At 39.8% G+C, this 24,633-nt stretch overlaps 1 protein-coding gene across 13 annotated transcripts in view; it reads left to right on the top strand.

Annotated features, from left to right (window-relative positions):
- Positions 1-24,633, top strand: part of FREM1 (FRAS1 related extracellular matrix 1) — a 77,759-nt gene that overhangs the window by 46,218 nt on the left and 6,908 nt on the right. For 9 of the 13 annotated variants that reach the window (XR_010886812.1, XR_010886809.1, XR_010886811.1 and 6 more), the window contains 11 exons: positions 4,300-4,714; positions 6,034-6,235; positions 6,766-6,910; positions 9,214-9,343; positions 10,761-10,833; positions 13,662-13,811; positions 14,976-15,214; positions 15,944-15,991; positions 16,265-16,447; positions 16,720-16,845; positions 18,741-18,856. Coding sequence is in view for 4 of the 13 variants with exons in the window: in XM_067315206.1 (XP_067171307.1) it covers positions 4,300-4,714; positions 6,034-6,235; positions 6,766-6,910; positions 9,214-9,343; positions 10,761-10,833; positions 13,662-13,811; positions 14,976-15,214; positions 15,944-15,991; positions 16,265-16,447; positions 16,720-16,845; positions 18,741-18,856 (1,827 nt within the window). In the remaining 9 variants the exon portion in view is untranslated. Of the gene's footprint in view, positions 1-4,299; positions 4,715-6,033; positions 6,236-6,765; positions 6,911-9,213; positions 9,344-10,760; positions 10,834-13,661; positions 13,812-14,975; positions 15,215-15,943; positions 15,992-16,264; positions 16,448-16,719; positions 16,846-18,740; positions 18,857-24,633 lie in introns of those variants that run through there. The other 4 variants (XR_010886815.1, XR_010886814.1, XR_010886813.1 and 1 more) reach the window with 2 other exon arrangements.

Genomic DNA, 24,633 nt, shown 5'->3' with positions numbered 1-24,633 from the left:
CAGGCTTTTTGAATCCAGTCGTTATTCTTCAACACACTGATAAACAAACCACTTATCAACTCTGCCATCATAATAGTTCAAAAATTTGTGTAGACAACTGGATTTTTTGAGTAAACTCAGCTACTTATAGACCCAGTTCAGAAGTCTAGTGACAGTTAAGTTTACTTTCAACTGGGTTCTGGACCTGGCCCTTAGACCATCTTAGACTACGTTCACTCCTAAAGCGAATATTGCCTTATGTTGTTCTTACTTGAACCACTCTTGGTCATAGAACGGAATGATCTCATGAGTTATCCTCAGGCAAAGAGAGAGGTGTGTTGCTGCTGAATGTCTCTTGGGGAGTTTTGGTAAAAGAGAGCAAATTTAGGCAAATTTTTCTTAAGGAACAATGTTAACTTCTTGTTAGCTTTTAACAGAAAATGGAGTTCCTGCAAAATCAAAAATTTCCACAGGAAATAAATAAAGACTAATTGTTTTTCTTTTGTAGCTACCACATAGAGTATTTAGCTTATAAGAACTGCAATTCAAATGTATGAAAGTTCCCTTTACACACTCTCTTATGAATAGGATTCCTGATTTGAACTGCATTTTCCATGATGAATGATGAAGCTTAAGGGACATGTTGCATCATTCAGCCAGAGAGCTTTTTCCCAAAGAAGCCAAGGAAGCGGGGTATGGAGGCATGAAACAGTCCCAACTACGACAACAGGGCAGCTCAGGCAGACATTATCTCAAGCTGAGCCAAATGTAATTTTGGGACATTTCTCAGCTGAAACTTTTTGAGCTATCCCTTCCAATGAATTCAATGTTGCGGCAATCCTGATTTTCAACTATCTCTAGTCATGAGATTTCTCTGATGGCCACTTGTGGTCATAACATAAAAAGTGAATGAATGTTCTTTGGCTTGATGGAAGCTTAGTGACATGGTTGTGAAACGCTATGACCAAAACTAAAATTAGCCTTTACAAGTAAAGTTGCTGTTGTATCAACCCTAGGATAGGTAGTGCAGGAAGTGGCTTGCATCAGTGTGACTTTTGTACCAGACTAATGAAGGCATTCAATGATCAGACCAAATAATTCCAGGGCAATTGTTCATGCACATAAGCCCAATGTTTAGCCTAATGGCTTAGAACCAAATTAGAAAGTCAGCTTTATTAAAAGTAAGGTTATAATGTTTTAATAAGTATGTGTATCCATTTTAATTGCAATAATTGATGTTCCATGATGTTACCATTTGGCAAAGAATTTGGTTTTGTGTAGGCATATAAATACTGTGGCAGATTATTATTATTTTCTTAACAAGGAATGGTAACGTTAATTTTATGGGGAAGGGGTGTTAATTGATCAGATTTTTACCTTCCGCCGAAATATCTTCTTCAGTCATAAATTTGCCTGTATTGTTTGGTGCTGCTGGCCTGGAAGAAAGATTTGGCAGTGCTTGTTTGGACAGATGACTTCGAGTGATTAGCAACCTGACATCAGATGCTGGCAGCAGGATACTAAAAGAACATACTAATGTCCTCCATTTTGACACGCTGGCTCAATTTTGTAATGAGCTGGCACTATTTATGATTCCATTTTTATCTTTTAAATGCCATGACAGATGGTAGGTCCTTCAGCCAACTCTATTGCCATGGAACTGCAGAAAGCATGAAACCTTGGTAATGGTGAAATCAAACCATGCGACTTGTCCTCCTAACTATGTCTGAGATTTGTCCCCTAAATTTCATCAGAGTGATGAGAATGTTGGCTGCTCTCCATTCCTTTGGGAAAGATGAAGCAGCCACAAACCAGAAATAAACAAAAAACAAAATCCCCCAAAGTGCAGAAAAAAGGACTTCTTGGACACAATCAGCTTCATTACCTGTGAAATCAAGTGGCACACAACATTTGCATTGTAATTTTCAGTGTTATGTATATAACCAAGAGTTTTACTCCTGTCTGGTATTCTGTAGAGGATTCTGGATGAATCTTTGCTTTCATGAACGGAATTGTCCTCTGTAAGTCTTTCACTTAAGCATCATTTGAGATATCATCCAAATGACTTTACAGACATCAAAAGAAAAAGAGGTTGATTTCTCAGTGAAGCAAAGTCACTTCAGCTGCAATTTTTCAGATCTTTTGAGGTAGGGATAAGGTCTTACTTGAGCATGTTTTACCTTTTTTTACCATACTATTTATGGTCATTATTCTAGTTCCATGTTTGATTTCAGCGAGGTTGCTGACAACACAACCCTTTTACCATTGGCACAATAGCATTAGGCCAGTAGAGACAGATGTCTCTAGGTTCCCAGCTGGGAATACTGTCCTCAGTAAACATATTTCTGACTCCTATACAGTCCCTGGCCTGCCTATGCTCATTCCCATCTGTTTCATGGCATAGTGCCTGCTTACAAGTTGATGAGGCCCCAATCATCTGACATTGGTGAGGGCAGCGAAGGGTTTTAGATGGACAGGCTGGGTGAAATAGCTACTCCATGACCTACTCAAAGTCGCTTATATTTGAACCATGCAACAACAGACTCCGCGATTCTTTGAATACCCCTCTGAGATCTGTAGGCAAGGTCTGAGAGCAAGATGAGGCAGATAATCTAAGTGTCAGCTAGTCCTCATTTTGCTTACATAAAGTGCGAGCATGACAGGTGCAAGGCAGCTTGCTCTCAGATTGCCTGAAACACCCAACGGTACTGTCCCGTACAAGATCAGCTGTGCAAGTGCAGTAAGTGTAGCAAAGTGTGCACTCAAAGCACTGGGTATCAGAGGGCGGTGGGAAAAAGGAGGAATAGGGAAAGTAAATATTCTATAACAAACAAATTTCATTGCAAAGAAGCCTTGGTCTGACCTATGCCTTTGGTACTGTATTCTGGCTCAGACAGAACAAACCTGGGTAAAGACCACTCTCCAAGAAGCTTTTGTATGTACTGTGCATTATATTCACTGAAACAGAGTAAAAACCATGGCAAAAACAAAGCTTACTCTTACATACTATATGATGATGTGATGTGAAGAACAATGAGAACTTCCCAAGGCAATTTTTATGTTGATATACCCTCAAAGTATTTTGTTATAAGATATGGCATGACAATATACAATATTCTTGCTTTCAAAATAAATGCATAGGTAATATCTTGGCAGTGAAACCTAGGATGAATTTTGAAGGCTACAAGATTGGTTTTCTCTTTGTTTTTATGCACTACAAAACTTGATAATTAATTTCTGCAGGACATGCATTCACTTTTATAGTAAATACCCATACCCAATTGGTACATTTCCAACACATTGTCTCTCCAGCCTTGGATACCTTTATCTTTCTGTTGCTTAGAAAAGGAAAATTAACTCTAGTGCAAAAACGAATCTTTAATATATATAAAGAAATATTTCTGCTTTGGAGAGAAGTATGAGAATATATGCTGATATTAGCAGAAATTCCCAGCATGGAATAAGAACTTTGCATCTGACTCATTGACAAACTCAGAACAGAACTCTGACTCATTGATAAATACACAGTATGGACAACTACATTTTTCAAATTAGCTTACCAGTTTGCATAATTCTGTCCAATATCTACTGCAGAATCTTAATATTTCAGTGAATATTTTGCTTGAGTTTTGTAAAGAAACATAAATCGGTCCCTCTGAATACACAGAAATTTACAGATAAAACTAGTACTTTAATAAACCTCTAAAGTGTGATGAGGATGGATCTCTGCACTTCTTTTCCCATCTTGCATTTTTAAATAGTTTGGCACTAGTGAGTGTGAAGGGCTTGTACCGGTGAACAACCCCATTGTCTGGGCAGACCATGTATTTACACACCTCTTCCTGTATGTTGTAGACAAAGTCATGACTTTTACTGAGTTGCCACCACAAGGCACCCAAGTGAAGATAACCTTAATGATGTGTACAAACATCTGTGTCTATGCCAGAGGGTCCAAGAAACACATTAACCACCCCCTCATTTTTGATCTGCTCCCTCTCTATCTTAGCTGGAAGATTAGAACAGCTCCTTTGTGATGGCTGAGATTGGTGGGTATATCCTCAAAGCCATTCCCTTGGCTTTTAATCAAACTCCTGCAGACACAGTGTCAGTCTTGCCATGATTTGGCCGTCTGCTTCCACATTTTTAAGTCACACACCCATTGCAGAGCCTGGGTTTGAGCTCAGACCAGTTCCAGTTCTTCATGTGTTCTGCAGCATCACCACAGGCAAATCCTGTAGTGAAGGTGTGTATTACTGTTTCATTTCAGTACATGGTGAATCAAGAACACATGCTGAAGGCTGCCTTGCCTCTCTTTGCCAGATTCTTCATCAGCAATGGACTGAGGACTAAGCATGGGACATTCACGATCTCCTTGGAGGCAGTCGACCAAGCTTTACCCACTCTCTCTAGGAACATGGGGTTAAGATTAGTGGAAGGCGCTATGGCACTCCTTTCTCCTGATGTCCTGCAGCTTTCAGACCCAGACACTGCCAAAGAAAACCTTACCTTCCTCTTGGCTCAGGTCCCCCAAAATGGTCATCTGTATTATCGAGGGGCTGTGCTACTGCAGCACAATTTCACCCAGCAAGATGTGGACAACATGGATGTTGCATATAAACACCGAGGTGGGGATTCCCAGATTGACAGATTTACATTTGTTGCAACAGATAGGACTAATCAAGGCTTCATCGTGAATGGGAGGGTGCAGATCGAGCCAGTGGCATTCACCATTCAGGCAAGTGTGGCCACAGGCCTGCTTAAAAGAGATGTGTAGTATGATAAGGTAAAAAATGTAGTGATTTTGACTAGGCTTAGAATTGGTACTTTCTTGCTGCAATTAATGATCCAACTGAAATATTTATAGAGGAAAAGATTTGCTTTCTGTGTTCTGTCAGTAATTAACCTCAAGAACGAGGTTAATCACCACAATGCATTACTCAGGCAAAGAATTCTATATAGTGCAAAGAACGAGATTATACTTAAGAGGAGAAAGACATCCACTTATACTTGCAAATATTTTCTATAAGGAATTTCAATCCTAAAGGTTAGCCAAACTATGGCAAGGAAGAAATTTTTTCCTTCTTTGCTTTCCCATTTTGTACTTTACCCACTGATTTGCATGTGAGGGATATTAGGATGACAGCTGATCGATGTGTTGCAGGAATCTTGAATTACAGCCACTGCTTCACTCCTGCAGCCAGTCTTCCTTCTGAGAGTTGTAAGATGCCTGCTCTGACTCCTCCTTCCCTTACTAGGATCTTTCTGTTCCCTTTCTGTTCCCTTTCCATTTCTTTCATTTTTAAGTTCTTTCCACTGTGTCATAGGCTCAGATGCCTTTGCTATGACGTCTTTTATGTATCTGGCATGTTTTAGTATGCAAAACAAGCCTGGTTGCATTGTATGTCAGGAGTCTGTAAGTTTCAAAATATTGATACTAACAAAGAGGCTGTAGCTCTTAACAACTTCTGATGGCAAAGCCACCAGGTGATATAAGGAGCAAGGAGTGTCATTGCATCAGAAAATGAGATATGGAAAGAGCAACAGCAACAACTGTTGTGGGAGACTGAAAGTCAGAAGACATATCAGAAGCTGTGAAAGGTAGCACAGATTGAACAGGACATTTTGGCCAGGTCTATGATTGTGATTATCATAATCCGTAGATTTCCTTGCTACTCATTGTAGTCCCTGCTTGTAAAACAGAGGTGAGAGACCTTTGCTGGAGTTTTCATTTAGTACTTAGAAAAAGATATCAAAAAAGGAGAAGGAGTATGGGGAGTAGGGGAGATCAAGACAGAGGTGCACAGAACTTCCTGTTGCCCTCCCCAGCATGTGCTGTATCCCTCTGCATGCAGCAAGTAACTAGGCAGTCTGGACCTGGAAACCTCTCATGGGAAGTAGTACTTACCTGGAGGCCAGACTTCCTCTGGAGCAGACTGCTAGTCAGAATGACTATTGCATTCCTGAGCATGCTTTTGTGCTTTCAGTAAAAGTAGTAGTGACAAAGAGTATGCTGATTCTGTAAAACCAATATACATTTCTCTAACTTTGATTTAGGTGGACCATATGGACAAAATGGCACCAAAAATTATTCATCTCCGTTGCTTTACTGATGTGAAACTGCTGAAGAATGGCAATTACGGGATCTATATTACTGCCAGGTCCTTGAAAGCATCTGATCCCAATACAGAAAATGACAAAATAATTTTTAAGATTTTACGAGGTCCTCGTTATGGCTACCTGGAAAATATAACCACAGGTACTGTGTCCTATAATCTCTATATTTTGGAACTTGCTGGAGCAGGTTTAAAAACCTATCTTGTTAATATTTGCTTGATAGAGGGAGCCAAATTTTCTTAGAAAACTTTGGGCAAGGTTGCAATGTGATAAGAAAGCTTCTGTATTAAGATCTGAGTGTCATGTTAATCATGAATGTTTAAACCATTTGGGCAGATTGTTAAGAGCTGCAGCTCAGAAACTGCCTTTTCTGAAGCCTGAAATACTAGCATAGGAAGTAGCAAAACTATAATATAGTATGCCTGATGTGAGCTTTATGTGAAGGAAAGTAATGATGAACACTGAACTAGGTCATTTGATAAACACATCACATGAGAATGAACTGGCAGGGGCTTTTAATGGGCTAGGATGTTGCTGCATAGTTATAAAAACAGATTTCTGGAAGTTCAAAGTTTTCTAAGTATTTAACAATGTTGAAAACAGTCTATATGAGCTATGCGGTTCTTGTTTAACAGCCTTTTGACTCACCTGACTGTTTCTGTTCTTTCCCAGGTGGTTTTATCCACGAAGGGTTTAGCCAAAAGGATTTAAACAGTAAAATCGTACTTTATGTCATCAATCCAATGCGGGAAGTGAATTCAGATGACTTGGAGTTTCAAGTCTCAGATCCCAATGGAAATTCAGCGGTCCCCCAAATGTAACTTTGATCTTCTGTTCTAAGCACTGTAATGCATCGTGCACTTCACCTGTCAGGCCTCTGCGAAGGCTTCTGCCATAGGTCAAATGAATCACTGCTGGGGTTGCTGCTGAGCAGAAGTGAAAGTAGTTACAGTTTCAAATACTCAAACTGCCATTTCTTTCATTAAAGAATAAAGAATATTTCTCCCCTTCAGGATAGGACTAGTTTCAAAGGGCTAATTTCAAGTCAGACTGGGCATTCATGGTATCTGAACCTGGTGCCTTATGGCCTACAAGGCCTCACAAAAAGATAAAATGGAATACACCGTAAGTGAGAATTAGGCCTACAATATTTGGAGAGTTGAGATGCTGACTTAGGGACAGGACTGTTGCTTCCTGTACGTGCTCCTGCGGCTGGAGGTCACTCTTGTCCTGTGCTAACAGTAATAAACGTGGGATTACAACAAAGGGGAAGCTCTCAAGCAGTAAAAGCTATGAGAGTTACATTTTTGCATGAGAGCACTGAAAGAAGAAGGTAGAGAGCCCAAATCATCCTCTTTGTTGTGTACTTCCAATATTTCAAATAGGCATATCATCAAAATTTCTTTTTGACATATGATAAGCCTACTGTATGAAAATTAGAGACCGAGGGATCATCTGAGCTGTACTTTGATAATAATGTCTGAAAGTGAGAGTAGTTCCACTGCAAGTTTCTCTTTATTTCTGAAAATGGGACTGAATGTTCAACCAATTTAGTTAATCTGAAGTAAGTGAGAAAAACAAAACCCATTTCCTTGTGCTAAATTGCCTATCCACAGGCCAGACATCCTGGAGAGGGGGGAAATGGAAGGAGGAGATAGCTGGCTTCAAGCTTCAGGTCCCTCTACATAGCACTTCCTTGCAAGCTAGAGGATGGAGACAACATTTCTGCAGTTACACACTATGCCAGAATATGTCCCTGTACTCAAACGTATCTGAATACAGCTAGCACTGTGTTCGGCTCACTTCCCAGCTGCACTGTGTTTGCTCAGAAACACACTGATATTAAACCCATCACTAAAATGAAGCCACTACATGTGGGAAAGTATGAGTTCCTGCATATCAATAGCAATACATTATATACCTTTAGGGAGAAACAAAAGATAAACAACTTTTCCTATGAAAAACATGAGTTTCAGAGAAGTAGACCATACCTATTACCTGCATTGGACTTTGGAACAAAGGAGAATTTGGCTTTTAAGGAAAAGTCCATGCTTTTAATACTGCATTTAAAGGCTGGTAACAGATTTGTTTGAACAGTTTATCATCTAATTGTCTCTGAGTCAAAAGACAAGTTTGATTTGCACGTTGATAGTATTTAAATTAAATCCCAGCTTTTATTTGAATGCTGCTGTATTACACCTGGCACACTCTTTAGTAAACAGAAAACAGATCAGCTTCTAAATGGGTTGTCTTTCCCAGGGTATCAGAGAATCTAGGAGGATATCCACTAGTGTTAGAGGTATTCAACCCTGAAAGGTCTAGACGTTTGTTTTAGAAAAGTTCGATTAGATTTGCAATTAGCACAGCCCATTTTCCTTCTTTCTGCTGTCTTTCATTCATCTCTGACTCTCACTGTTTTTTACTGCAGCTTTTCAAAAGGTTATATGTTTATCAGCTATCTTCTGCAGCATGCAGTCCTCCAAGATTTGGTCACATTCCCTCACAAGCAATTCCAAAATTCATTGTGTGAGAAGTCTGGACTCAGCTGCTTCTGTGTATGAGGAGAAAGCAGAGCAAAAGTTAAAATTAAGGGAGTGGGGAGAACAGTGGATAGAGGCAGTGAACTGCTGGAGCATGCCCTGTGTACTAGAGGAGGAGAGATCCAGTTAGAGCAGAGTTGAAGGAAGGTGGGAAGAAGGGAGAATATTGCAGAGGCAATACCAGGTATTGACAATTAAAGAAAATCATGGGGATGGAAGGACTCATGAAGAAGCAACAGTAGCTTGTCTTGGCATATCTTATTTTATGGTCAAACTTCTCTTTTCAAGGCTGCTGGAGAAATCTCTGCTATGAATCTCCTCTCTGGTTTTGAGATGATGTTCAGGCTTGGTTTGGGGTAGACAGGGGCTCAGCTGGAAGATTTATTAACTGCTTCTCTCTCTTTCTCATCAGCCAGATCACACAAATATGTTGATTTGAAGACAAAGACTTAGCCTGTGTATTGGCTGAATCAACATTCAAGAAAGAAATGTCAGCTCACTGAACCTTCAGGCAGCAGGGGGTAGGGGCAGCAGGGGAGGCTGCTTTTTTTCACATAGGTTTTCCTGCCTTTCCCCACAGACTGGAACTAAGCTGGTCTCGGATTGAAATGCAACAGATTGAATATGAAGTGTGTGAGAATGTAGGAACGGTGTCGCTGACAATCACCAGGGCAGGACACTCTGCAGACTCTGCCTTTGTTGCAGTGAAGGTAAAACTAAAAAACAAGGCTTAAATGGAAATTGAATAATAAACAATAGAGACCGCTAATTTCTTCCTCAGATTTAAAAGATATTTCAGTAATCAGCAAAAAGGCCATCCAATTCAAACCAGATTCATCAGGACATTGTCCATGGCAAAACAGCTGGTTGAAAATTTTCTGCTAAACAGTTTTAAGGGGAAATGCTGACTAACAAAAACTGGAATGTTTTGGAGCATTATTTCAGTTTTGATGAACTTCTGTGAAGCAGCAGGTTGTTTTCTCTGGCAATCTGCTCAGGAGGCTGGGTTTCCACTTTGGAATGCAGGCTTTGGGGAATCCCTGATGGGTCCTGGGACTTCTTGTTTTCTTGCTTACATTGAGGAGCCCAGGAGCTATGGGAGCTTCAACTTCTCATTGTAAACAAATGTCTGCCACTTCTCCCCACTGTTTCCCTGCCATCAGTCTAGGAAATGACCCAAGGTACACCAAGACCTTGGGTAAGAGGCTCTGTTTTATGTCATAGAAATTCAATTGAAAGCTGAAGATTTTTAATATTTTTGTAAAACATGTTTTGTGCAACTTGCCTTCACAAAATTTATTTTTTCCCCATAAAAAGGAAATTCCAAGTTTTTACTGGCTTCCCTTGCTAGCAAAATCCTCACACAGTCTCCCTCACAGTTTCTCATGATTATAATCCTAATCAGAAACAAAGGTTTGATTTTTATTCCACTGAAGTCTGTTGGAGTTTTGCCATTGACTTCAGTGGAGGCCATCCTGCCTCTATTGGTATATAATAGACAGATTTATCTAGTTATCCTTCATGGACACCAGTGACTTTGCTTGTCACTAAATTAAAAAGACCAAGCAAACTGAACCCATGAGCAAGAAGGCAGCGGGGAAGCTGGTGTCCTCTGATGGCCTCCTGTGGAAATCGCTGGAGGCACAGGAGTCCCTGCACTTCTTCTTGGACGTGCTCATGCCCATCCTGACTAGTCACTGGGGCTGACAGGCAGCCCGGTGTGCAAACCCTTCTTTCTGTCAGCAGAAATGGGGGCAAACGGAGGCCTCGCAAAGGACCCGACAGGGGAGCACAGCCAGGCTGATGTTGCAGGGCAACAACATGCTCTTTCAAGAAGCTACTGTGTGCCTGTCCAGGAGCCAGCCGTGCCTGGGTACCCAGGCCTGCTGAACAGCACTGCTATCTAGTGCAAACTAGTAGCAGTTCGAGAGGTGAGGAGAGAAGACTTTAAGATGAGCAGATTTTCTTGATTATGAGTTTCAAACCAGGAGCAAGGCTAAGTTGATGCCCAGACTGGCGTGTCTTTTTGAGACTCCATCGAGAGACACAGCAGCTTCAGCACCCAGCAGAACGCTGGTTTGGTGAAACAGGTAACAGCATGGCATTTACTGTTTGATTTCTTCTCAGATCAACGAAATATCTGCTGTGTTGGGAAAGGACTTTACAGTGACTCCTTCTAAGCTTGTTCAGTTTGATCCAGGTATGAACCGGTGTGCTGACTAATTTTAAAATAAACTCAGTGATTGTGAAAGCTGCCATTTTGGAGAGTGAAATCTGTTACATTTATAGCTAGAGAAGCTGCGCGGGACTAAAGCTACTTGGGGTCATTTGCTCCTTTGTGAATCAGCATCCTTATTTCTTTGGGTAAGATGATACATGATCTCTTTATTCCAGCTAAAATATCAAAAGTGCTGTAAGGGTGCTTCCTAAGCTCGCCACAGCCAGATTGGGAAGGACTTGTCCTGAGCTGAGCTGTGAGATGCTTTAAAGATTTGAGATATGTTAGGGGAGGTCTAGGAAGCTCCTCAAATTTAGACAAGCTTGAGAACAATTTAAGTTATGCAAGGTACCCACCACCAGAAATATAGATATATAAGAACCTGAAAGTTGTCAGACCTCACCTGCACCATAATCACAATGGGAGTCTGACCTTGGCTGAGGCTGTAAGTAGCTACAAGTAATAATAACTATATTAACAAAAGCAGCCTGATTCTTGCTGTGGGAGTATCAATACTAAAAATGAACAAAAACGTGACAATCTTGAAAAGAGCTTCCTCTGTTCTGCAGTCTTTATTACTGTCATGTTTCAGGTGTGCCCGTTGTCTAGAGAACAAGTAGTACCATTCTGAAACTTAGTTTCATCCATAAAACTTGGCTTTGCCCATATAAATAGATTATCCAGAAATGAAAACCCATTTGCTATCAATCATAATCACTTCCTTTCCATGTGGAAGCCTGAATTTTTAGAACACATTTTGTAGACATGGCCTTGAATTTAGAATATGGGGTCCACGGAGTCTGGATGCTGCCTGCAAAGCCAGCAGAGATTATGCCAAGGCTGCCAGGAGTAAGATTTCAATGACAGAAAGTCACAGTGACTACAGAAGAGATAAAATATGTCATCTGTGATGACATCTGACACTCATTTGTCTATAAAAAACAGTCTAAACGCTTATCTGCATCTTAAAAGCAGATATGGGAATATAAGTCAGTTCCAGACGAAGCCTGGGGATTTTTACATTAGAACCTCAGGTTTTTTTTATGCAGGACTGCATCCCATGGATGAATTTGCATAGTTACCTCTGCTTTCCTGGCTATCCCACAGGAAAATCTCTAGCTTTAAATTCAGTTAAAGTTGAGTTACAAATCTGATTCTTTTGGAAACACTTCTTTATAACCTGTCTTGAGTAAAGGTGACTTTGATGTAAAAGTGTAGAACAAGCAACTGTTGGTTAGTTTTCAGAGATGGATAAGGGAGGACACTTAGGCAGACAGCAATAAAAAAAAGGGGGAAAATGAGAAAATCTGCCCTGATTTCCATTACTTTTGGAACACATATGAAACCTCTGAAACTAGTGAGCCACTCTCTCGGACCCTTTATTTAGCTTTTTTTTTTTTTTTTTTAATTTTAATTAGAAGAGGCAAGAAAGATTACAGAGATGGGTGTAAAAAATATTCCATATCATGCTTACCTGTGATTTTTTTCCTTAATGCATCACACACTCAAGCTTGTCAGTCTTTGGACTGAAATGGCTGGAGATTATTGCAAAGACATTTTTTGTGCAGGGCTGTATACTGGAATTTTCCTTCTCTGCTCTTCTCCAAGCACAGGATAGGCCAAACTACTGTTACTGCCTTTCTGATTATAGTGGTGAGCCACATGAAGAGTAACTGTGAATGTGGATAAGAGAGATGCACACTGTACCTCTTCCCACCTGAACCAGTTGAGTTCCCTCACACAGGCTTTTTAGGTGTCTCTCTTTGAGAGTCCTGTGTTTAGGCCTAACCTGGAAGGATTCCTCCAAATTCTTACATCCAGGACATCAATTTCTTAAGCCTTAACATGAGAGTTTTGATGTTTATTCATTAGTAGTGACCTGTTTAGTAAGGCTGATAGGTTTGTTTTATAAATAAACTTCATCTATGCCAAGTGACTGTACACATTAGACTGAAATCAATAAATTACAAATGAAGTTTAGGAGCAGAAGATCCTACTCAAACTAATGGGTCTGTTTTTACTGAGCTCATGATTTGGTGAGACAGATCCAGCTGAGAGGGAGCATGGAAATGGAGCTTAGGAGAGCTGGCAGAATGATGTAGGAAAATCTTTTTACAATGTTAAACGTGTTTTTGATATTAACTAGGAATGTTAATGCTGACTTTGTGATGCAAAAACAGTTCCCAAAATGTTTCTACGACAGCAATGTCTATATTGAGATGTTTCTCTCCTGCAGCATCTGACTATTCCCAAACAAATTCTGAAGTCTTTCAGCTAATAACTAGCCTAGTTCTTTATCTTGGAATGATCTTTTCTCATCTCCACTCATGTAAATATGAACTAACCTAGTTAAGACAAACAACTGAGTCAAAATTTTGTAACTAAGTACAAAATCTGCATTCTAAAACTTTGTAATTAGATCCAATGTATTCGTTGATCAATATGCAAATATTTAAATAATTGTTCTGTCTCTAAAATTCAGCTTTCAAGATAAAAAAGCATATGCTATATTTCCCCTTTAAAATTGCAGTGGAAGCCCTGAATATATGTACCGTAGCCATCATCTCTCATGTCTAAAGCAGCTTTTTGTCACAGTGTATGCATTTTATCCAAATCATCATTCTCTGGGAACAAATTTGGTCTTAATGTTATTTGGGAGAACAACAGGAGTCCAGTCAGTTGGTAAGAGCACAATAACATGCACAAGCTACTCCATTCTAACTGTAGACATGTTAATTAAAAGATTTCTTTAACACCCAGATTGATTGAAATAGCAATTAAGGAGTAATTAAAATGTTTATTTCTGTTAGGAATGTCAACCAAGACGTGGAATATAGCAATTACCTATGACGGATTAGAGGAAGATGATGAAGTCTTTGAAGTAGTTCTGAGCTCCCCTGTGAATGCCATTCTTGGCACTAGGACAAAAGCTGTAGTGAAAATTTTGGACGCAAAAGGAGGTATTCTCTTTCGATCTTCATCTTTAAAATCTGGAACAATCTTGGCTGAGTAGCTACTTATTTTCAGCAAAAAATGTTGTTGCTAACACTTACCTTCATATAAAAATGCACAGTTTCTTTTTAGAGAAAACAGGCTTGACAGTTGCACACCCGTTATTCTCTCACAAAACCATGTTTCTCCTCTTAGGAATGGAGCATGGAGAAAGCAACAAGTAAAAAACAGGTGGTGGGGAAACAAACCACTTTTCATAATGACAAAATTTCAGTTCTCATTTATTAAAAAAACAAATCCAGGCCCACTAGAATTGGTTTTTGGTGATTGTGTAACAGTTATAACACTGTTAAACAATTTATTTTCCTCTCAGAAAAGAAAACTAATAACTAAACCCTGCCCTTAAAAATATTTTTTATAATGTTCTACAAACACAGTTCACAACATTACAGCATACAGCAGCGATTATTATAGAGGTTAGGTCATTACTTCCTCATTACTGTTTTGCATTTCAGTGATCAACTCTGGCATGCCTTAAAGTTGAAATAACAGTAAAAAAATACAAATAATCAGCAAAGCAGCTGAGCCCTCTGAAAACAAGAATTTTTTCCTTTCTGATGCTCAGTGAAACAGTATTTTAAATACAAATGTTATGACAAATTAGGCTTCACTTAAAAAAAATTCCTTTTAAAAGTTTATATATGGTTTCTCTTTAACACTGATGATTTAAATTAGGAGTTAATTGACAAAATTAGTGTGGAAGAACAATTGTGCCATGAGTTTCTGCAGAGAAACTTGGTGGGACAAGATAGAATATCATCAACATTAGTTAAAGATACCCCTCCCTGTTCAAAAAAATCCAACCCCAAACCACAATTATGTATGAGAATATGTATCTTCAGCAGATACTTGGTAGAGATTCTGACTGGCAGTGAGATGGACGTATTATGTGTAATAAAATATATATATACAGGTAGTAGTTGCATAGACAGTTGTAGTCATAATTAAGCAAACCACATAAATGAGGATGGCTGAACAAATAGCAGATCAACCACATCAAGTGAAAAAATCATCCAACTTTTAATGACAAGCTGTTTACATGCCCATGTCAATGTGACCACTTATCTGCTCATGGAGTTAGAACTGACCATCTGCCATTTTTATGCTTTCAGGTCAGTGCAGCTCTTTCCATTCCTCTGGCCAAAATAAGCATGACTTCTGGGGAAGAGGCACACTGTTTCCAGTTTCCTCAGGCTCCTCATCACCTTCCAGGCTTGGCAGCATTCACTTGGAAGGGATCCCACCATCTCCTTCCAAAGGGATGACAGAGCATAGAGGGGATGCGCTGCAGGAACACAGCTTGGCAAATCGGTCAAGGACCAGGCTGAGAGTGATTGGAAATGGCAGAATAGTAAGACATTTCTATTGTGCAGTGATGGACTGATTTGTGAGTTCTTTGGGATTTGATATCTTCCTTTAGTTGCCATATTTTAGCAGTGATCCTACCTAACTACACAGTAACCGTAAAATACCTGAGTTTGCTCTGAGTCAGACTTGAGAACTATTTGAAAATATTGGAAAAAAAAGAGAAATTCCTGATTTTGAAGAGGTATGTGTGAGAGCAAGGAAGGAAAAAGGACTTGGGGAAGTCTCATCAAGCAACTAACCTGAGTAATTATGCAGTGTCTAATCCTGTCTAATCTATGAGTCTGCTAGAAGAAAGAAGCAGGGTTTTGTTGAAGTCAGTGGAGCCAAGGCCAATGTATGGAAGCTGTGCATCTGGTGCTGAAGTTGTAAAGCTGAAAATACAGTTAGTTTCAACAGGGAACAGTTACTTAAAACTTGCTTGCTGAGTGTCCCTCTTTAAGCTGGTTTATGCTAGTTTAATTAAGCAGTTTAGTAACATTCCACTATGATCTTAAAAGACTATGGAACCTGTATAAAGACATTTTTAATGGGCGTTTTTTAATGACTGTTTTCAGAGGTCATCTGTTTCCATTCTCAGAGAAAAAGAACTAAAACCAAGATATGTTCTGCATGATTCGATAGCCTAGATTATGCAGTGAATCTTGCATACAGTCGTTTTGTTTCTATAATGCATGGATCTGCCCATCTCATTTTGCTCTTCTGCCTTTTTCAGGTTCACCCCTCATCTGTATTTAGAAATGGAACTGATGTGGTTTTCAAAGTAAGAGTATTATGAGTATTTGCTCATTCATTTCTGACTTCTTCTTGATTGTGTTCTTTCCAAGTTCTATGTAGAGCAACTTGTTAATAATTAATTCATGACCAATATTTTATTGTTCAATGTATCTTTCTTTCTCTTTGATGAGAACAATTTATTTTTTAATTCCTTTTTATTTTTTGTGGGATTTATTTAAGATTTGCTGGTAAGTGGTAACCTTCTCTTTTCCCTCTCCTGTTTTGTGTGTGTGCATGTGTGTGTTACTGTAAAACCAAGTATCATGGGATGGTATCGCTCAGAATAGAGGAAGACTCCTCATCAACTAAAGCAAACAACAAGGCTGAAGTGTCAGTAATTAACCAAGCCCAACCACAGACAGATACAATCGCCTCTAGGAAGACAGAAATCCCACAAGCTGATAAGGCAGAACTGGCATCTGAACCAAGCTCTAACCATCAGGTATGAAACCTTTTGTTTCATAGGCGTTTTCACCATCTGTTTTCAGTCATGCTGTTTTCCAAAATGTTTTAACACCTCTGAGATCTGCAGCCTAACTCTTCCCACTCCAAAATTGAGTTTATCCAACACACAGATGAATAAACAATTCAGTCCTTGTAGAGTTTTCATGTCATGAAGATTTAACATAAGAGCTATTTCATCTGTTCCATGTAGCTTGTTTGTTTTGTGTAATTATTTTGCTTCAAATGTTCAAACACTGTTCCATTTTCCAGGACTTTTACTCCTTTCCAAAGGCCTGTACGCCAGATTTAAAGGGGCTCTTGCATTATGAAGAAAGCACTCAAAAACTGTATCAGTGTAATGGAATAATATGGAAGTCCTGGAATTCCCAAAGCAAGGTAAAAATGCTGCCATTAGCATGCATCTAAATCAAAGCACACGTTGCTAAAAAAGCTCAACAGAGCAGTAACGACTTATAAGCCAATCTATAGTGTTCTACAGGAAAAATAAAATCTTCTGTTAATTATTTGGTATGACTTGGAAAAGAACTCATTGTCTTTTAAGTCCTCTATCTCATTAAAGGAACAGTGATCTATAGAAGCCTGTATTCTCCCTCCTGTTAAATTCTGTAGTTATTATCTACAAATGATTTTGGATTTTAGTATTTTTGTGTGTGCTTCCCTAGTACATTCAGTTTATGTTTTATATGTGTAAAAGAGATGAGTTTAACATTTTTTCACTGAAAGGAATTCAAGTAATTTACTGTGATGTCTTTAAACTTCCTTCCAATATAAGTTTCATTAGGCTCTTCATTCTTGAGGAAGCTCCAGAACGTGCACTAATTCGACACTTGAAATCCCAAGAGTTAGATTCTGATGAGCTGACATGAAGTGTGTGTTTGTATATACACACAAGCATATAATCTATAACCTCTACCCATACGGATATATATATAACCCCATATACAGCCTGACATATTGCTGCATTAGGGATTCTATAGGTTGATTTGGTAGTCCAAAGCAAATAAAAATGCTCCTGCTTTCTGCAAGAAGAATCTCAGATTTTGGAAAGAAGTTGTAATTACTTCTCCTGCCAGACCCTATTTTTTTCTTGTTGTAGAAGGTACAGCTGGAGATTTTTTATCCATCTGATTCCTTGATCCTATCCTACTATCTGTAGATAGTCAGTATCGATCTCAAGATTTAATTATAGAAATATTTAGAATGAAACAGTAAAAATGAAATTTGAATGGAAATGGTGTGTAACACCAGAAGAAAGAGCAGCAAAAAGTGTTGAAAGAATAGTAAGTATTGACAATAAAGGAGACAGTTCCCAGAATGCTGCTCTGAGGACACCACTCCCAGCAGTAAATTGAGATGTGTGTTGCTTATGCCCAGGCCAGAAAGCCTGAACCCTGATACGACCACAGCACTGATGACTTGTCAATGAAAGACCCTGCATCCTAGAAACAGGAACATGGCAACAAGGTTGCAGCATAATCACATATGCCATTCCTTTTCCTGTTAGCTCAAGAGAAACAGGCATATATTTCTAATAAACAAGGGAAAACAGACAATCAGTTGCAACCTTGCCTAGATTTATGGAGATTACAATGAGCAGGACTCTGAAGCAAAGGACCACCCTGTAACGACTACTGACTCTACAGGAGATAAGAGAGTCCAGAGTCAGGTTTGCAGGCACCAAGTGAGAAGACCTCTAGAGATGTGATGAGGGCCTGATGGCTGAGGTTGCCTTTCCTCTGTGTCACATAGGTGACAGACTGATAGGTGATCCTGCCAGACTCTTGGGCATAGATGTCTTGGTGCTTTTGGGAATGTGGGCGTGAGAGAGTGAGTGAATGAAATCTATTGGAGAATGAATGCGAGTAACTAAAATCAACTCCATTAGGGATTCTGTAAATATATATCATCCTCCCCTTCCTTAAGATCTTGTACTGAACTTTGTTACATTAAATCTCCTACATAGACTGTGGGAGCCAGAAAACAGCATCCAAACAAATCCGCTTTCAAGAGGATTTCTGAATCTGAAACCATGTGGAATTAGTCTTAATTCAATACTTATTATAAGTTGTAGGTTCCTCTGGCAGGCATGTATTCCTTTACTTTTCTTAAGCAATGCTTTAGTTTATCATATATCCCAAAGTCAGAGTTCAGTTCAAGAGAACTCTTGAGAAGCCATGGGCAGCACCTCCAGCCTTAAGCCTGATTATTAGTGTGCAGAACTAGGTCACTGCGAGCAGGAGCCTATTTTGCCTTTTCATCTTTTGTTTCAGGAAGTGAGTACGAGAAAATGTCCTGCTGGATGGAGTCATCATGAGGGCAGCTGCTATTTCCTGGTAGTGAATCACAAGGTCACCTGGAATACTGCTGCTCAGGCTTGTAGAGAACAGTAAGAGACTTCTTCAAACCAATGTGTTGGTTGTAACCTGGGTGCTCCTCTAAACTGAATGCTGTTATGGCTGAGTTCATTCTGATAAACCCCACTTTGATTGTGCTGCACAGCACAAAAAAAAAAAAGAGAGAAAATGTAACAGGCCCTGGGATTCTGACCCAGTGGAAGATATAAACGCTACTAGTCTCAAATTGTTTTGGGTGCTTATCCTACCTTATTTGTAACATGAATTCCTGAAACTATCCAGCTGCAGTGAGGTTGCTTTCCCAATGGGAGAGGCATTAGTGGTAGTCTGGGAGAAGAGGAACAGAGCAAAGACTCTGTCTTTCATCTTCTGTGACCAACCACTTTCTTAGTTCTGTCTTCACCTGATACAGCACAGCACAATGTTGCCAGCTCCTGTGTGCCTCACAGTATTTGTCTGAAGACTCAGCTCTTCAGAATCTTGAATTATTTGAAGACTTTAACTTTCCAAAAAAAGTACATTCTGTCTTTGTCTCAAAGTAGGAGGCAAATAGAAAATCCAACATTCAAGTCAGTCTTGCTTTTGGGAAGTCTGCTTTGTGATTTTCTTTTATCAGAGCTAGCATGGGACTGCAAGGAATGCTAGCCATGGCTAATGGAGCTTGCAGTGGGATCATGCATGTTCTGTACATTGTGTTGAATTCTGGTGAAAGAAGAGCACCAGGTTTTAGAACAAGCTGAATCATAGGAAGTCCTTTAATGGACCCCCTCCCTTTCTCCATGAAATGAAAATTGAAACAGGGAAGAGCTGGAGATGAAAGAAACAGAATATATTCAAAAAGTGTTTTAAGAACTCGAGGGTAACATGAAGTACAGACAAACATACATAACAAGCCTTGATTTATTCCAATCAGCTGTGACAGCTTATTTTGTTCTGGTAACATGCAAAAGAAAAGTCTAAGTTCTTGTATCTCCCAGATGATGTCAGCTACTCTTACTAAAACTTAACTTTCTGTTACCTGCTGTTGTGAACTTGCCACAAATTTCACAATTCGCTAATTGTTTTACTTAAAGTTTCAGCTCCTGAGACGGTTATATTTCATCTGCTTTTATTCTGATACTGCCACAGACAAAGCTGTCAGTTGTGAATATCCTAATATTTTTTCTAAAGTCTTCAACATTCAGTTGAGCCCTTGGGAATTCTCACTGAATTAGTTGTATGTCCATTTGCCAGGAGGTGTTTCCCATTTTCAAAAAGAGTGTGTTCCTGGGGACACATACTGTTTGTAGGAGATAACTTCCTGCTGAAGGCTATAGTGCGTTATATAAAATTTAAACTGGATAACAGAAGGTGACAGTGTGAAGCACCTATGCAAAGAGTCAAGGCATATCACTGAATCCATACGCAAATGAATCCTAGCGATAATTTAATTAATGTCAAATTGCCGCAGACTGAGGAAGCTTTATCATAGTAAATGCAATCCATTTACTCCATCTGGAAATGGTTTACAAAAGCACAGCCCAGGCACAAACAAGGTTATATTCATTTAAAGTGCTACTAGAAGATAACTTAATACATTTTATTTTGCTTCTTTTTTTTCTCCCCCCAATTTTGGTATTTCTGTAATTAATACTTCTACTGTTGGCAGTTAAATGGCTCATATTTTCCAACAAACAAATGAAATCAGCATAGCTGCAGCTCCTTAGTTTTTTATAGCAACAGAAAAGTCAGATATTAAATGAAAAGATTAGAATGGAGTTTCAGTAAATCAGCCAATTTCACTGAAAAATAAGAACGATTTTCAACTACATAAGCTGCTTTATTTTCAGTTTCTATTCAACATTCTTGCTGGACTTTCACTATGAAATATAAAACACAAGAAAAAAGCATAAACAATGTTAAAAAATTGCTCTAGTTGCAGTCTCCAACTAATCAGCCTTCAATCCTTTTAGAGAAAACCCTGCTACCCTGAGATGATGGACTCAAGACCAGTCAATTCAGTCAAAGCAATGCTGTCAATTTATTGCGGAAGCAATTAAAGTATAGACATAACCATATGTAAATGGACTTATTCAAACCCATTTGGACTTGTGTCACTTTGTGTTTCACCACTGAGTTTTGATACCTGCTTGCATCCATTTGCTGTAGGTGGCATATCAACCTTTTGTTCAGTTTCCCTGTGCAGGGATAGAAGCATACATAAAGAGCTGCTTGTCTCGACACAGGTTGCTGCATGCCATGGTGATTTTGTGGGTGGAAAAAAGCCTCAGCTAATTGCTCTGAAAATCTTGCTCCATTTCTACCCCACCTCCAGTTCATCACAGAGAAAGGCAGTTTATGAACTCACTTCTCTAAATTTTTTTCTTTATGCATGAAGAGTCTCTTGGCAACATGAAGAGAGGCATCTTAGAGATATTATGGTATGGTGATTCCACAGCAGCCTGGCTTAGCAGCAGTTTTGGTGGTTTATTTTGCAGCTCTTGTTTATCCCATAGAGACATGCCCTTCCCAAAGGATCACTGCAGCGGGGCTCACTGACATGGGAAATGACATTCACTGCTGCCACTGAAGGGACTCTGCTGTACAGCCAGAATCCAGGGCTGCTTTTTTTTCTCTGTTGATCAGATGATAACATGAACTTCTTGAAATTAAACATTTAGTTAGAGCCAAAATATGGTTAGATTTCAGATCCTTGACTGTCAGCTCTTTAGGGCAGGGGCTATTCTTTTGTTCAATGTCTATATAATGCCTAGCAGTGGCCTCAGTCCTGGGGAGTTACAGGCAGAACCATAATTTGAAATAACAGGTCCTTCACTATGGCTCAGTATTGTCCAGTGCAACGCAGGATGGATCCCATTGCCCTCCTCTCCTAATATTGGGTTAGTTCTGTAAGTGACTGATTTAACTTATACTATTGCTAATGAACCCAGCAGAGAGTTTTTTTGCTACAGCTTGTGTTCAGGAGTTATCATGAGTCATTTTAAAGGCCCAAGACATACTGTCTGGCCCTTCAACTGCCACCCTGGAAGTGCAGGTTTCCTGTAAGCTCTGCACATCTGTCAGCCTCATCTGAACATTTTCAGTATCAGGAGGTGTCTAAAGCAGCACTAGACACCTATTTTGAGGCACCTGAACTACTTTCTAGGAGATCAAACAAAACCCTAGGATAAGCAGAGCAGAGATGCTCAATAATTCCCCCCTGCACTGTCCATATACAAGACATGAATTATTACAGAAATTCAACTCAAATATCTTCCTGTGCTGTGGAGACCTTTGTAGCTAGCCAAATATGCTTTTGCAGAACTTAAGTTTATCAGAATGGCACAAAACTCCTTTGTATTGGGGAATTTCATGTAAAATCAGCAAATTCTTTGTGCTGAATGAGTTGCATATAATGTTTCAAGGTCAGTGGCTACCTGAAATATTTGCTTAATTTGGGCAACTGCTCTGAGATGATGGATGGTCTTGACTTGATAGCAGAAATTTTAAAGCACACAGACATAATTTGCAAGTGGACTTATTTGGCACAGGAATCAGTGATGTGTGTATTTTTTTTTTTTTTTAAATAAGGCACTACGACCCCTTCTTTAGAGTCATTTAAATTAGAAAGTGGTAGATTTACATAACTCCATAAATAACATTATTTTGTCATTTCCTGTGTCTGGCATTCTGCCTAGTGGTACAGGTTAGTAGTATTATCATAAGTGGCACATTCCTTCAAGACTGTTCTCATTTCCCTAAAAGACATCTAAAACTCTGACTAGGTTTAACAATTAGAATGGTTGTTTGCTCTTCAGTCATGTGTATTTCTCAGGCTGTATTTAGAAAGTACTCCTACTGAGACAAGATTAGATAAGGTTATAATTATTGCAGTGCTTTCTTATCACAGTGCTAAAGTCTCTCCCGGGTACTTGGACTGAAGTAAAAGTCTGAAGCTATTGTTGCTCAGACCACCCCCATATGTTATAAATGATATAGCAGTTAGCAATAGAACCTGATGGTTTTTGTTAGTTTTTAATTTTCCTAAAACAATTGAAACATTGGGAAGAAGCTAAGCTTACTTAAATTAAACGACTTCATTCCAGGGGTTTGACTGTTCTTAAGTAGAAGCCAGATGAACTGCCATGTTCTTGTTCCTGCTCAGTTACTAGTGACACCACAGAGCCTGCTGCCTAAATCTCCTTTCAGCCCCAAGTTTGGTCATTGGCCAACCACAGCCATTATAAGGAGGAACAGCATCTCTGCCACTGAATCAGTTACCCTGGGAAGACACCCAGAATTAATTGATGCTGGTTTCCTGGACCTTTTGTCTGAAAAAGAAGACAGAGACAGAAGCTTTCCAAGAGGTCCACTGGAGATTTTGGGCCTGGGAGACAAGCTCAGAGAGGTGGAACCACATTACACTTGGGACACAGCGGGACCAACAGCATGCACAAAGAGGAGAAGCATGCTCAAAACTTCTACTAAGATCTGGCACCACAACTTTGTCATTAATGGTTGAAACTTTGAAAGCCTGTACCATAAGAAGCTGCACAATCCCTGCCCCCTACCACACTGCTGCTAACTAGTTTGTGCTGGTCCAGTCTACTGTGGGTAAAGTCATGATCAAAGTTTCTAAAGCTACCCTACCACACCTATACTTCTTGAGAATGTACACAGGAGATGTCAGTGAGATCTTCTATGCTTTTGTTCTCTGGTGGTCCCAGACTGAGGAGGCACTTGCCGGGATCCACATTCCTGTGTGGTGTTTCATCTATGGCAGCCACGATTACACAAACTGCAAGAGCTGACACTGTGACAAGGGCCTTGGTGGACCCACTGGACATTTGGGAGTAGGCGGAAAACTTCCTGCTGCTTCAGTTGACTGAAGAGCTAAGACTGGAGGCTTCTAGAGAGGGAGCATCCCATCAGGTTACAATGAATTTGCTCCGTACAATGCTATTGTGTGCCCAGATCAAAGAATGATCCAGACTTTGTGCAATAGGGATTGTGCAGAAAACTAAGGGCTACTGCTTGGAATTCCTCCTGAAGCAAAGTTTGCCTACTTCCTTATTTTGTGCAGCGTTATGATATGGCATCTATGGGATCAGTACTGTTGGAAGAGACACATCAGCAAATGGGATGGAGCTCCAGGCATGGACAGCAGACTTGGTGGTAGACTTCCACCCCAAGATCTGTTGAAGGTTTCCATAGTGGCGGCATGTCTGTCATGCCACCCTTGAGGTCTGGTTGTTTTATCAGATCTTCAACATGACAGTCTTTATCTCCTTGGATTTAAGCAATAGTGATCTTCCGTCTCTGATATCTGGCAACAGTCATGAAGTTAGCAAAAACTCCTGATACTGCAACTGGCTTATTCTGCTGCTAGGAGAGCTTTTGTCTCTCTTAAAACATGTTTGGACAAGCAGCACTGTTTCCTGGAGTCCTATCAAGCATCATCCAGGAGGTTCGGGGAGGCTGAAGGAGCTGCCATCACTGTTTGAAAGAGCAGCAGTCAGAAACATTGGACAATAAAAATGGCAGAGGCTCGGTGGGGAAGGCAGGCTGTTGCAGGTGGGACAGGTGAAGAAGGGAAATGATATTAGGGCAGGGAAAAAGATGGATAAATAAGAAAGTGAAGCCCCTGTTGGTGGACAGTTCTTGGCAAGTATGAATGATGCCATTTGTACCTTAATATAGCACAAGAAGTACTTCAGGGTTTGGCCTGACCTCTAAATGGTTTAAGAGCAGCCTGCTGGTGCTTGCACTCATTGGAGGACCTTGTAGTGGCAAAACCATTCAGTGGTTAGGGTCCATGAGTGATGTTGGA

This window comes from Apteryx mantelli, chromosome Z (assembly GCF_036417845.1).
Source record: "Apteryx mantelli isolate bAptMan1 chromosome Z, bAptMan1.hap1, whole genome shotgun sequence".
In the NCBI taxonomy this organism is placed as follows: domain Eukaryota; kingdom Metazoa; phylum Chordata; class Aves; order Apterygiformes; family Apterygidae; genus Apteryx; species Apteryx mantelli.
The sequence above is the reverse complement of the archived record's forward strand: the minus strand, read 5'-3'. Positions and strand labels throughout refer to the sequence as shown.